At 40.9% G+C, this 13797-nt stretch overlaps 2 protein-coding genes across 3 annotated transcripts in view; one reads left to right on the plus strand and one right to left on the minus strand.

Annotated features, from left to right (window-relative positions):
• Positions 1 to 1314: 1314 nt before the first annotated feature.
• mrps35 (mitochondrial ribosomal protein S35) lies at positions 1315 to 12315 on the minus strand. Its single transcript, XM_061721112.1, has 8 exons — positions 12157 to 12315; positions 9963 to 10015; positions 9653 to 9820; positions 7627 to 7687; positions 7374 to 7513; positions 5785 to 5894; positions 5625 to 5694; positions 1315 to 1925 (listed from the first exon to the last, which is right to left on the minus strand). Exons 1-8 carry the CDS (start codon positions 12287 to 12289, stop codon positions 1656 to 1658), a joined length of 1005 nt encoding a protein of 334 aa, XP_061577096.1. The 5' UTR covers positions 12290 to 12315; the 3' UTR covers positions 1315 to 1655.
• Positions 12316 to 13466: 1151 nt separating this feature from the next.
• kcnq1.2 (potassium voltage-gated channel, KQT-like subfamily, member 1.2) overlaps positions 13467 to 13797 on the plus strand; it is a 220983-nt gene continuing 220652 nt past the window's right edge. Inside the window, exons 1-2 of one of the 2 annotated variants that reach the window (XM_061721107.1) lie at positions 13467 to 13490; positions 13611 to 13667. The gene's annotated coding sequence lies outside the window, so the exon portion shown is untranslated. Of the gene's footprint in view, positions 13668 to 13797 lie in introns of both variants that reach the window. The other variant, XM_061721108.1, reaches the window with a different exon arrangement.

Genomic DNA, 13797 nt, shown 5'->3' on the forward strand with positions numbered 1-13797 from the left:
GAATGATACTGAACCAACACCATGTCCTCGACGCGTTTTGATCTAATTATCTGCTAAATGAATGTAATAATGTACTTATCATACTTAGTACCACTTAATCTAAATAAGAATGGAAACATTCTGGGTATAGAAAATGGATGGATGTACCTACCTTACCAATACAGAGTCAGAGACATCAGTTTAGATTTCACACATCCTTCATTTTCACTTCATTTTATGAGGTTGGCTGGAATAGCAGCCTGAACCAAGAGGTCCAGAGTTTTCTTTACCTTGCCACCTTTACCAGTACACATGAACAAAAACAGTCTAGGGCAGGGCTCTCAAACCTGAGTGCTCCAGGTCAGGAGTCCTGCAGGTTTTAGATGTTTCCCTGCTTCAGCACACCCTCATATAAATCACTGGGTCATTAACGGACTTGGCCAGACCTCGACGACAAGCTGATAACGACCCATAACTTGAATCTAAAACATGCAGGACGGCTGGAGTCCGATGCGTGCTCTAGGACAAGGGTCTTCAATTCCCGTCCTTGAGGTCTGGCGTCCTGCATGCAGATGCTTCCCAGCTCTAACCCACGGGATTCAATTTAATGGTCATCCTCAGCATGTCATCAAGGTCTGCACAAGTCTGTTAATGACGTTCATTTGGGTGAGGTGAAGCAGGGAAATGCAGTCGCACTTGTGTCCTTTACTGGGGTCCCACACGAGGGCCCGGCCTGTAGGAGGGGCACTTTCATGAGTGCCTGGGGATGACAACTTCATATTACCGTCCTGTGGGGCCACCAGCTGCAGCAGGAGTCATTTAAGCTGGGGGCTACGGTTATGCCGGGGGGCTTTGTGAGTTAGTCAAGGCATGGTCCCTGCCGTTTCAACCCCTTCGTCACAGAAAATAGTTTATATCACTCAGAAAAACACAATTACAGTGACTTTGGATACAAGTACAGTAACTGTAGGTACTTAAGAACATCTATTTAACCTTTTGGGTCCACTTAGATTTTACTTCACTGATATTGATGCCAAACTTAAAGGAAAAAAATAAAAGAGTGGCATCTGCTTTCTTGAGCACTTAACGGCTACAATTCACATGTGGCTCAGCGGTTAATTTGAAGAGACTGACTTTTTGCCTCGTAGCTTTCAGTGTTAAACTGTCCTGGACATCTTTTCAGCGCTGGATCGCCTCTGACCTAAAAGTGCACGGACCGCAGACAAAAAGTCTTTAAGAGAGGAGGGCTGTTCAACAGCCTGCAGCTGAAAGCTTCCTTTCATTGAGGAGCTGCTGCTCGACTTGATAACGATGAGAGGGGGACGGGAGCCGGGACAGGAGAATGAGGCTTTTATTACATGAAAGCTTTGACCCTTGCTCATGCAACACTTAACAGCTTACATTAGACTTTTATTTTTGTGATAAATGTCACGGCATACAACTAACATGATGGGTGCAAATTTATTTGGGGAAATAAGTACAATGCTGTTGAGACCCTTGGGGCTGTGTCCCATTTCCTGCAGCTTTCAGCTACAGTCATCTCTTGTTAATTATCACAATGTTAAAGTCCCAAATGATATCTGAAGTCACAATTATGACGGATGTTTTCAGTGGCTTCAAATCCTTGCTGCTCTTGGTCACCATCGTCGTGTAAATACATTTATTTGTATGTGATATTACAGACTGAGCACTTTCTTCACAGCTTCTTTGTACTGCAGCATGGTGCTCTCGCTCTCTCCTTCATTCTTCAGCCTCACGACCGAGTCCTTATACTCCTGCACCTCCCGCCTTTCCAGCAGTTGATCCCTTGCTTCCTGGTCATCTCCCTCTCCGGCCACTTTCATTCTCAGCAGCACGTCCAGAATGTTCTTTTGGGACGGGCTGTCCTCCCAGATGTACTCCTCCCTGTCCGCCACGGACTTCTCAGCCTCCCATGGCTCGAATTTCTGGAGAATCAGGGGGGGGAAAAAATGGACATTATTAAAAAGTCTTTTTTAATTAAGGTAAGGCTTTGCTTAGTTTTAGGTTGCCTGAGTCCGAAAATATATCATCCAGTGAACTGTTTAGCTATGGAGGGTTTTGTGACATCACAGACCCAGGTGATAATAATCGATCTTATCTTGTACCCAAGTCAACGCTATCCCCAACTTCTGAGGGTTGGGAATCTTTTAAAATTAGCCAAACTAGGATGCTTTATGGTGTTGAGTTGAGTGTAACTCGATGGACAGTTTCTCCATATATAGGTTTTTATTTTTGCCATCTAGCCATCAATCATCCCATTCGCTGAAAAACAATCCATTATTGAGCAGCTTAAAGCAGGGCATGAACCGGGCCGCGGTTCTGCTGCGACCCGGCCAGAGGTCAGAGGTTAATCGCCGGCATCATTCCCATACATATTTAATCCCTGCAGCATCCCGTTGTGGGCTAGCCCAGATTCCTGTGAGAGAGGACAACTAGATGCTACAGAGATGAGTCGCATCTTAAAAAAAACAACAACAAATAAATAACCTTTATCCTCCAACTAAAGGAAAAATGTGCCTCACAAAAAAGAAGCCCTAAATACCGTTTTTTTTACACAGCAAAACTGTTATGTGTTACATTTAGAGTCAATTTTATCTATATTTCATGCCAGGGAGCCAGTCCCTGCATTCATATCTGATGACTTACCAGAAGACAAAAGGCCACCTGTTTTCCTGAGTGACTGAGTGTACCCGCCACATATTTGTCCCTCCTTGGTAGGACAGGTGTTGGGCATTAGACTAAACGCCTCTTCATGAGGGAGAAATATTTTGAGCACTCAGCCCTGACACGGCTCTGCATTAACACTCTCTAGACTCAGCGGGCGAGGTCCGTCTCTCCAAATGGGGAGATACCATCACATGAGTGGCTGCTGACAATTGGCTTCTTTGTGTGCTTGTGTTACCACCTGATCACTTTGCCACTTTTACATCTTCCAAAAGTCCGCTGGACAAGCACTGTGCATTCCATTGTGAGTCCGAAAGGGCAGCGGACAGTGTTGCGCTTCCTGCCTCAAACGCCTTCTCTCAACGGACACTTTTCTTTCATGTGGCCTGATGGGAAGAGCTTCTAAAAAAGGCAGAAGCTGCACGATAACAGGGTACGTTTTCTTTGACGTCACCCTGCAGATTCATGTGATGGTTCTGGGGCTGATGATCTGGCAGCTAATTTCTCTGGCTGGCTTGACGTGAATGAGGGTCAACATCTGATAGGGGAGTCTGTTTTCCACCCATGTGTGGGGAAATGTCAACCGGACAATGCTGCCGTTTGCTATACTTCTGCCCGTTCAAGCCTTGATACCTCCAAAATCAGGCATCAGAACGGCTTGCCCTAAAAAAAGAGGACAATTCTTGACGTGGACGAGTGAGGGCGCAACGCGCCCGAACCCTATAGGGGGGTCCGGGGGCATGACCCCCGTAAAATTTTGAAAAATAGACTCAAAATGGGGCATTCTGGTGGTCTCAAAGCTCCATAATCACATCTTTTATCAATGCAAGAATACACACACAAAAAATCAGAATTTTTGCACAGAATGATGCATTTTGATAACATAATAACGAGCATTCATCATCATGGGTAATTCTTCATGCATGAATAAATCTTGAAATGAAGATAATTATATCTTAAACTTCTACAATGGCCAGAATCCCCCTTTCCCACCAAAAAAACTAGGGATGCACCAAAATGAAAATTGGAGGCCGAACCTGAAGCCGAATAAAATTTAAAGACTTGGCTGAATACTGAGTACCGAATAACCTACGGAATGCGGTTGTTCAGTTTTTCATTTATTTTGCCATTTTTTTCACAATTGCATAGACAATAACAACAGAAACAGTAAACTAATGAGTTTAGCCACTGTCAAGCAGCTGGCGATGCGGTTGCTTAAATTGACCAAAAGGTGGCTCTCTAACATCACAGTTTGTGTACTGTGCGTGAATCTGACGCTGGTTAGTTAAAACTCACTCGCCACTTAGGGGACTCAGTAGCCAGCAGAAACGGCAGTAGGAGCATTTATTACATTTATTAACTGTAGTACCGCTATTATGAGAGGTTATTTCTCACAGTATTAGCCTAAAGGGACTTAAGTCTGATTTATGGTCCCGCGTTACACCAACGCAGAGCCTACGGCGTAGGGTACGCGGCCGCACAGTACGGTGCGCGTCGACGCGTACCCTACGCCGTAGGCTCTGCGTCGATTTAACGCAGAACCATAATTCAGGCTTCACTCACTGCCGCAACGTGTTGCCTCCAGTCATTTCAATGAAAAGCACACCGCAAAACTGCATTGCATATTCAGCGCCGCACAGAGGCTCCCAAATGGAAATGATTTTTGATTTCTGAATGAATGGATAGATAGGATACGTCGCTTATTTTTTGCATATTATTTTTTTCTTTTCTGGCCTGGCGCATCGCGTTTTCGAGTCCGTTGTTTGGGGATTTTTTTTTTTTTCCCCGTTCCGCGGAAACTTTTTGCTGAGACCAAAATCCGCGGAATTCCGCGGATCCGCGGAAGATTCTGATGCCTGCAAAATGAACTCAGTCTTTCACACCGCTGAGCAAGATTGATGAGGAAAAAAAACAAAAAACAACAATTAGTAAGCAGCAATCAGGATCCAAGGAGATATATCAGGCGTTTAAATGCTGGCATCTAGTGATATTTAAATGACCTCATCACTGACAGGCTCAGGGCCAGGGGATTTAACCCACAGCTCTGATCAGCATGTATGTCACTGTGGCACACTGACCGCTCCACTAAGGAATACAATTATAAAACAAGAAGAATTGATTTGATTTTGTCAGTTTTATGTTTACTGTCAAGTCTCTTTAGGTGAAGTTTGATCCAACATTTGGTTCTATGGAGATTAACGTGAGTGCAATCCTAATTATAGCAAGACAACACAGTCACCTGGTCATCACTTGACCATCCCCTTCCACCTCTCACAACCCTGTTGTTCCAAGTCTGTACAGGTTGACTGATCAGTACTGAGATATTTATGACCAAACTGACAAGAGTTAGAGGCAGAGGCCATGAACTCTTTGCATCTACCGGCACCAGTTTGTGCCACATTTGTTGTTGACGTGTAGTGACTTATAACAAGGTGGAGGTGACCTGGAGGAGATGCACGTGCAAACATGCCTGACATGTCTATACCAAACTTAACACGTCATACTTAATACTTAATTACGCTTATCAAGGGCCTCATGTCCATCTACCTGGAAACGTATATCCATTTTCTGAAAAACTACATCAATTCAAGACGGGACGCTTAGTTTTTATACTAATCAATAAGCCTAAACAGCAACGATAAATAAAAAAAACAAACAAAAAAAACCATACCAAACAGGAGCTTTTGTTGTAGGAGGAAATGGTCATTTTACTGCAAACACGCGTTTTTCTCACTCAAAACTCCTCTGATTCACACCGTTTTGGTTCTTTTACACTCTTAACCATCTTATAAAAGACGTAGAGGTGATTTACCCCTGAAATGATTCTTCAAGTATCTGAGGAGCATCTGTGATTAATGTTGCCCCAGTCTGGGCTTTAGGTTGAGAGACGTAAGGGTTTGATTGACAAAAGCAGAGTGGATTAAGAAAAAATAAATACAAATAAAAACTGTGTTACTCACCCAAGACTCGTGGAAGAGAACGGTAAGCAGGTACATGGCGTAGTCGTAGTTCTGCTGCCTCAGAGGGCAGCTGGCGAAGAGAAGAAAGAAGAATAAAAATGATTTGGTGCATTGGTGCACCCCCCCCCCCAACCCTGTATTTTCAGGAGGCAGAGTTTACCTGTCTGTCGTGATGGTGAGGATATCCGTGTCTTTGCAGTATCTCTCACCAACAAGTTTGAGCATTTTCTTCCGTGCGTGGTCATCCAGGTTCAAACTTGACAGCTTGACCTGGAAAGACATAACTGACATCACTAAAGAACCTAACTCAACACTTTAGCCACCATTACGCTCGCAAAAGTTTTTGTGATGAAAGAAACACAGATTTTCAGGCAGATCTGCCATATTTCCAGCCTATATCTCTCTCCAGTTTTAAAAATAAAACTTCAAAACAAAACTAACAACTGTTTGCTTTCTTTGACTAGTCATCAAAAGTTTTTTTTTCCTGTGAAATCCCAGCTCTTGCGCTGTGGCCCAGAATCACGTCAGCTTCTTGCAGAGATAACAGAAAACAGACACTTGATTACATTGTTCTCTACAGCTCTGGCTTATCAGTTTGACACTAGTACTTTTGTATGTAACCCAGGCAACAGGGATCCCCTTCTGAGGTCACTCAATACTGTGTAAACAAACACACAAAGACAGTAAAGTGGTTAAAATTTAAACGGAGGATGCGTCAGAAGGCCTTCAGACTCATCAGTTTCAGCCCGACTAAGTTTGAATATAGTACACAGGTTTATCAGTCAGGGATTATTTCAGTTTCTTTTGACCAACATTTGTGGTCTTAGTCAACTTGTTCTGGATTTGGAATTCCACTGAGTGAGATTTGCTCTCCAATCTGTTCTAATTTAATCCACCTGGATTAATGTATAATTCCTACCTTGCTGCTATAACCTAAGGTAATGTTTCAGAGGAACAGCTGGCTGGTGATTAGTGGCAAAAATGATTTCCGCCTGAGAAACACGGCATATTGATCAAAGTTCACACCGTATCTCGTACAGTTGGATTTTCTTTTGACATCAGTGAAAATGTCAGTGTGAATAACACATTAGACGTCTAAGACAGCAGACTGTTAAGATGTAAACTACAGAAACGTACAATAAAATCAAACTGAACAAACTCAAATAAACTCTTTGTTTGATGAATGTTCAATGGTGACCTTATATTGTACTACATAGCTGTCTTTTCATTTTCTTTGGAATATCATTTTTCTCCCAGATCTTTGTTGTCATGTGTTTTAAATGTGTTCACGTGTATGGCTCCGCGCTGTTGGGAGGATTGCATGTTGATGGATTAGTGCTGGTGGGGATTAAGAAGAATTACATTTCTCAGCAAATATGTCAACAGCAAAATGTTAATGTCACTTTTTACCCCCAACTTTTGTTTAGAGAAAAACAAAAACAAGGAACATTTTCAAAAGATCAAGACAATAATCTGACCCGAGAACAGCAACGAAGCACGCGAACAAATGTAAAACGCTCCTCTGGCACTAATCTTTCTGCAGACTTAAGAGTATAATTTCTTAGGTTTAAGAATGAACCTCGCTCTAGATAAATCACCCTGACCTGACATGACCTCAGATGGACACTGTGGATCCATCTAAATCTCTAATCTCAAGCGTTGAGTTGAGCTTGTTGCTCTATACAAGCACAGAACTCGGCTTTGCTCAGAGAAACTGCCGGGAGCAAATGGAAAAGAAGGAACACTCACTTTGAGGTGAACAATACGAGCTGAAGGGTTTCTGAGGGACTGGCCTGCAGACATGTAGTCCGTGCTCTCGACTTTAACGGGAAAGTCCATGTCACATTTGGCATCGGTGTCCAAGGCTGAGGGCCACTCTGTACAGAAAGCTGAAAGCAAGAACAGGTTTCTTTTTATAAGCTGAACAAGTCTGTAATATTAAATTATACAGCTAAACTATCACACACAGTAAGAAGTCCCTGTAACCAAACCAGCATCTTACGTTTTAGAGCTTCACAGTGCTTCTTGATGGCTGCCGGTGTCAAGTGCAGAAAGTTTGGTATCTGAAACACAACGAGAGAGAGAGAGAGAGAGAGAGAGATCAGGTAAATGCTTCTGAAACCTATGGAAACATGACCAGCCTCAGCTTTCTTCATTAAACCAGAATGACCTAAAGCTTTGGTTATGTAGCTTGTAAAAGGTAATGTGGTGGATGGGCCAGGAAAGGAAAAGAAAACTTTGTCTCTGAATAAAAACTGAAATGCGCAGATCCAACTTCCCTGGTTCTGGAATCACAGGAACTGAACAACATGTGGAGCTGATTAGGACGGGGAAAATGCATGAAGACGCTGGAGTCCTGTAATGTCTCTTTGGATGAAATGAAGTTTTTCCTGCATTCACTGATTCACTCTTGTTTTAAGAGATGTGGGAGCATCACTCACAGATTAGAGTTGTTTTTTAATGATGTTCCTGATTAAAGTATTCACTGCTCGAATTCAGAATACACTGATTTTAAAAAAGGAATGGCAAACAATGTGGAGAACAAAATCCCCTTGATTATTTGAGAAAACAATATTATATAAGATATACAATTATAAAAAAATATCCCACTCTGACATCAAATAAGCTTCTCATAGGTCTCATTTTTATTTTCAGATTGGATAAACACTCAACTTTAAGTTATAGTTAAAAAAAGACAATATTTCAGGCATTAAACAAAAGTAATGAGAGGCACAGCATCAAAACTCATCACAGCATGCGAGAATGCAATCAATATTGTTAGCCAGCCAGCCGAGTTCCAGCTGTGATGAGTGTAAGTCGGGGATCGGCAAGTGGCGTGAGTCCAGATGGAGCAGCTGGTGTCTGGATGTAGCAGCTCAGTAATCCGGGCAAAGAGATGCAGCCATGACACTCATGCAGCAAAGCAGAAAGCGCTCCATCAGTACATGCATGCCATAATTAAAGGGGACCTATTATGACATCTAATACCTATTTTAAACAGGCCTTAAATGTCTTAAAAACAAGCTTTTGATTGTTTTTGCTAAATAAATTAGAAATTCAGCCTCTGAGCCATGTCTTTATCTTCCCATTCTCTAACCTCATTATCTATGCGGGATTCTGAGTGGGCGGGGAGGCTATGATAATGAGGCACTGTGCTGATTGGCTGCCTGAATGACGCGATACACCGCTGGCGGAGTTAGTTGTCGGCGTGGTTTCACGCATCGGAGGCCAACCGATGCAAGTTGCATTTTGGTTACGTAACGAAAGGGAGCAGAATCTGAACGGCTCGTAGAAGCCACATGACACTGGATGGCTCATCCGGTCAGTTGTACAGACACTGCAGAATTTGGTTGCTTTCCTCCTCCTCCTCCTCTGAGTTGGCAGGCTGAGGGGAGACAACTTTATATATGTTAAAGGAGCATGAGGCTCCTTTTAAGAAATGAGACTCTCTAGCGCCACCCTTCGCCACGACGGCCGTCGGGGGTACTGCAGCCAACAGCGAAGCCGGCACGGGAGAACGGGGAGAACGCGCATGCAGCGTCATGTGACGTCACATCCGCAGGACAGCGTGGGAAATTCGGACTCCGAATTGCAGCACATTTTGCAGCACACAGCCTGTTCAAGGCAATGGAGAGATACCATAGAGGGCTCATTCTTTTTGGTTTGGAACGCTTCACCTGACTTATTACTAAAAAAAACTTGAAACATATACGAATTTTTTTCATAAATCCTGCCTCTATCCTGCCTCATGCTCCTTTAAAGCAAGAAAAAACATGTTTTTCATAATAGGTCCCCTTTAACTCTACACTGTTAACCAATGACATACTAATCCAGTCACAGCATGATAGAACTGAATAAACATTTTATTTGGAATATTTCAGTTTTTCAAGAGAGGTTCAGTCAGTCCTCAATCTTACATATCCAAATTTAAATTTGAGCAAATTTATCATTTTGTCTAATTAGAGATTTTGTCTATAAATGACAACATTTATCAGACATGTGGTTCCTTGTAGGTAACAAGATCTGACCTTAATTAGCTCCAAGTTGCCCTTCTTTTCTGGGGGGATGCCTCCTCTCACAGGATAGCCCATCCTCACAGGCAGGGGGATGGAGTTGGGCCTGAAGGGGGTCGCAGATGGATAAACTGCAAGCCAGTCCTGATCCACTGCCATCTTTTCTGTCCTCGGCTCCCCTGGCTGATTCGGCAAAGACAGAGATTTTTATTTTCCATTAGGTTTAAAAAGCAGTACATGAATAAATATGACAATTCATCACCAATCTTTTTAAATTCAGAATTAAAAGTGAAAATATAAATAACTAAAAAAGCTGTAAACTTACGTCTCTTCTGGGTTTTCTCCGGAAGGGTCCTCTACCATTTTTATCTGGAAAGCCTAAAAATGTAAAGAATTTCAAGCTACGTCATCACACAAAACACTGTTTGCACATTATAAAATCACCCTAAAGTCCCTGAAAAGCATCCCACGCTTCTCAAACTGATAAGTCTGGACATGTACGGTTTCCTAAGGGCCATTATTTGTTTGAGCATTTGCAGATGCGACTAGTACTATGTAATTACAGTCATGTGAAAAAGAAAGTGCTGCCTCTTTTGAAGACTTTAATGATCAGGATATAGTGTACACAATTTGAAAAAAAAGGCCCTTACCTAGTGAAAATACAGAAGCGGTGTGTGATTAAATCTTTTCTAATCCCATAGGAATTAAGATTGTACAGAGTACAAATATGTTGCTCATAAAATCCACTTGAAAAGTGATGATCAGTATGTGTTAACATCTGGAGAACAGCACATTTTCTTGCATTTTGATGTTCTGGAGTATTCAAGTTTGCATTAACACACTGCCAAGTAGGAGAGACATCAGCAATATTTACTGTATATATCCTTTATTTATCCAAGTAAAAAAGTATTGTTGAGATTAAAAACCTCTTTTACAAGAGAGACCTGGCCATGACGGCAATAGTCTTAGAGAATCAACTTTTGTTCATCAATCTGAGAAGGGTAATTTCCTACTAATTTAGTCTCATACAGCAACAATATTGTTCACAAATAGCTAGGGCTGTTCGATTAATTGATTTTAAATCGTAATCGCGATTATGTAATTAGAACAATGTTAAAACGTGAAACTCGTAAAATCGATTATTCATTTTTTTTTTATTTATTTATTTAAAAAATTTTTTTACCTTGTCTGCACACATATTAATGATTGATACCATATTAATGATTGATGGAAATACCTCTCAATACCTGCGACAAGTGCCCCATCGGAGAGGCTCTTTAGTGTAGGAGGGGGCGTTGTAACATGCCACCGGGCATCCCTCAAGCGGTAGACCGGCTCGTGTTCCTTGCAAAAAACTTGCAAATGTGAATAGCAAATGTAATGACTGACATTACACACCTCTACCTCCTTCATGGGTTGCATTATTATTTAGCATGCAAAGACCCAGTTTAGTTTAATTAGAAAATGTCTTGTTTTATTTAATTGGAAATATAACTTACTGTATGTTTGCAAGTGCTGATTTGCTGATTTTTTTTCCAGAGATAAAACTTTATATTTTATTATATTTTTTTAAAACTTTTTTTCAACTTATTTTACAGAGCTTTGCACTTTATTCATTCATTTTTGGTTTAATAAGAGCAAAGTTTGCACCTAAAGCCCAATGGGGCAAATGTTCAATAAAAAAACACCATATTTGAAATAATTTCTTTGCCTTTTGTCAATTCACAAAATAATCGTAATCGAAAATCGGATTTTGAGAGAAAAAAATCGAGATTTTATTTTTGGGCAAAATCGAACAGCCCTACAAATAGCAAACATTTAAGATTCAAATCACTGATCTTTCCAGGAATAGACATGCGTGTAAATTCAACCCAAGGTCAGACTGTGCTGCTTTGATATTAATAATCATTAAATCAATACAAGTATAACAATTATAAATGGATTGTTACTAACTAGAAAGTAATTGAACTATAATTTAATTGGACTGTACTGAACTGGCATTAAGCTCGTTTACTTGTCCCGTGAAATGTCCTGAAAGTGCTTTTATTGTGAGTTTAATAACAACCCAGAGAACCTAGACGACATGCAGGATTTTGGAGTAAACATTTCAAAATCAAATGTACGACCATCTTACCAATCTCTAAACTTGTCAATTGGACCTTATGAATGATAACTATATTTTTTATTTTTAAAATAGCTTTTTCTACTTCAAAGTTTTCTGGATATGAACATCTGCTGCCTTTTGCCTGATGTCACGGCGTCTCTCTAAGGTCATTTTATTTTAGTTTATTTTACATTCTGGCATGACTTCTCTGTGGGTTTTGGTTTATCCTTTACAAAATGCAAACATAATGACACGGGGGGGGATTCAAACAGCTTAAAAAAACTGTTTATTCTGATAAATTAATCAAGTTTCGACATTAAGAGCAGAGCTGCAGCATTTCCAGAGAGGAGGCGTGTTGCTTTCGTAAAAGCGTTTTTAAGCACCCTAGCGGGAACTATGTTTAAGTCAAACTCACCTTTATTTCCAGGGTGGGAATTTACAGGCGCCAAAGTGGAGTATGCGAGTCTGTTTGCTGATTCTTTAAGTCCAAAACGAGAAACATTTGTTCGACCTACACACAGAAACACCTTACTGCCGAGAGACGCCATGTTTTCCTGCTGGCTACGGAAGCCTGTGTGGGACAGTTTGCAAACGCGAAGCTGCTGTTACGTGGAATTTAGAAAATTTTAAATCTCCTGCAGATGAATGAAAGTGCCGATTTAGTGATGGTTGCAAATTAATAAGGTAACGGCAATACATTCGTAAAACAGCTTTAATATAATATTTAATAACCATTAATGGCTGTAATCCCGCATTTATTTCCTTGCTGAACTTGCATTACTGTTCACGTGAAACCTGCTGCTCTGCCAGCTGCTGATTTATGAAAGACGTGTTACCTTCACATGCCCTCGTAAAATCCGAACTCTCAGGTACTTTGACGTTGATGTGGGCTTACTTCATGACATAACACTAAAGTTTAAAGCAAGATTCTGTTTTCTTGATTTAGTGGTTTAAAGAAAGCCGAAACTGACATTCAAGACGTATAAGAAGAGAGTCCGTAGCAAGGTTATTGGAATATACAATCTCTTTTACAGTTTACCGATTGTAGCACACTGCCAAATTTGCACGTGTGCATGTTTATAGCCTGGTTAATCGCCTGTTCTTTCGTATTTATGTAATTTATTTTAAAGTATTGGTTAAATTGAGCACGGTTACAAACATAATTGGGATAAAAAAGGATTTAAATTCTGATATGTGGTTTCACAGTGGAGTGGAAACGACATATGGAGAGGGATCCTAAAGTACTGTGTGACGTAACTTATTCGTATAAACTGTTGTTTATTTTTCTCCTCTCTTACCATGTCATGCATTGCTCTCATGTTGTCCACGTGTTGATTCGGTCGCATCTTTATTAAGAAAACAAAGCCCGCCCTTATTGCTAAATCAATGTATAAACACACGCCACTAAAATTGTGACCATATCTCAAAAATAATAGAAATAATTAATTTGTGGTCATTCCTACTCAATATTGAACCTGATACTGTCTGGAAGATGAGTCCCGCTGCTTACTAATTTTTATGTTTTAAATTTGCTGTAAAATATTTCAGCACCTTTAACTTTATTGTATTTCTTGAGATTCATCAATCAAGATAGAAAACCGCTTGGGTACCACTTTGTTGCGCAGGTGGATAATTTCCCCTGACCAGTGAATGCAGCATGCGCACAGGCACAGATGCGGCTTCAAGAGAAGGTCCCATCCTGCTGGCAGCAGCCGACTGAAGCAAAGCCACAATTTCTCTATTTTACAGGTTGTCTGTATTCGTGCGCACTGGTGTATAACTTCTGATTGATGTTATTGTGGATTGGATCTTATTTTCTTGAAAAAAGATAAGAAAAATCGGAGAATAAGAACTTGTGGTGTGTTTCAGAGGTAGCCTGCTCACAGGTCATTCGCTGGTGATAACAACATAGGTTTGGAGTTTAAGGTAAGGGTCTACATTTTTCTTGTACATTTGTGTTTTGTTGATTGAATGACAGTGCTTAAGACCGTTGCATGTTGCATGGAGAAAAATCCAAAAGGGACTCAACCTTAAATTGAAAATGCAGCTTCATATT

The sequence above is a fragment of the Cololabis saira genome, chromosome 5 (assembly GCF_033807715.1).
Source record: "Cololabis saira isolate AMF1-May2022 chromosome 5, fColSai1.1, whole genome shotgun sequence".
NCBI classification, from domain to species: Eukaryota; Metazoa; Chordata; class Actinopteri; order Beloniformes; family Belonidae; genus Cololabis; species Cololabis saira.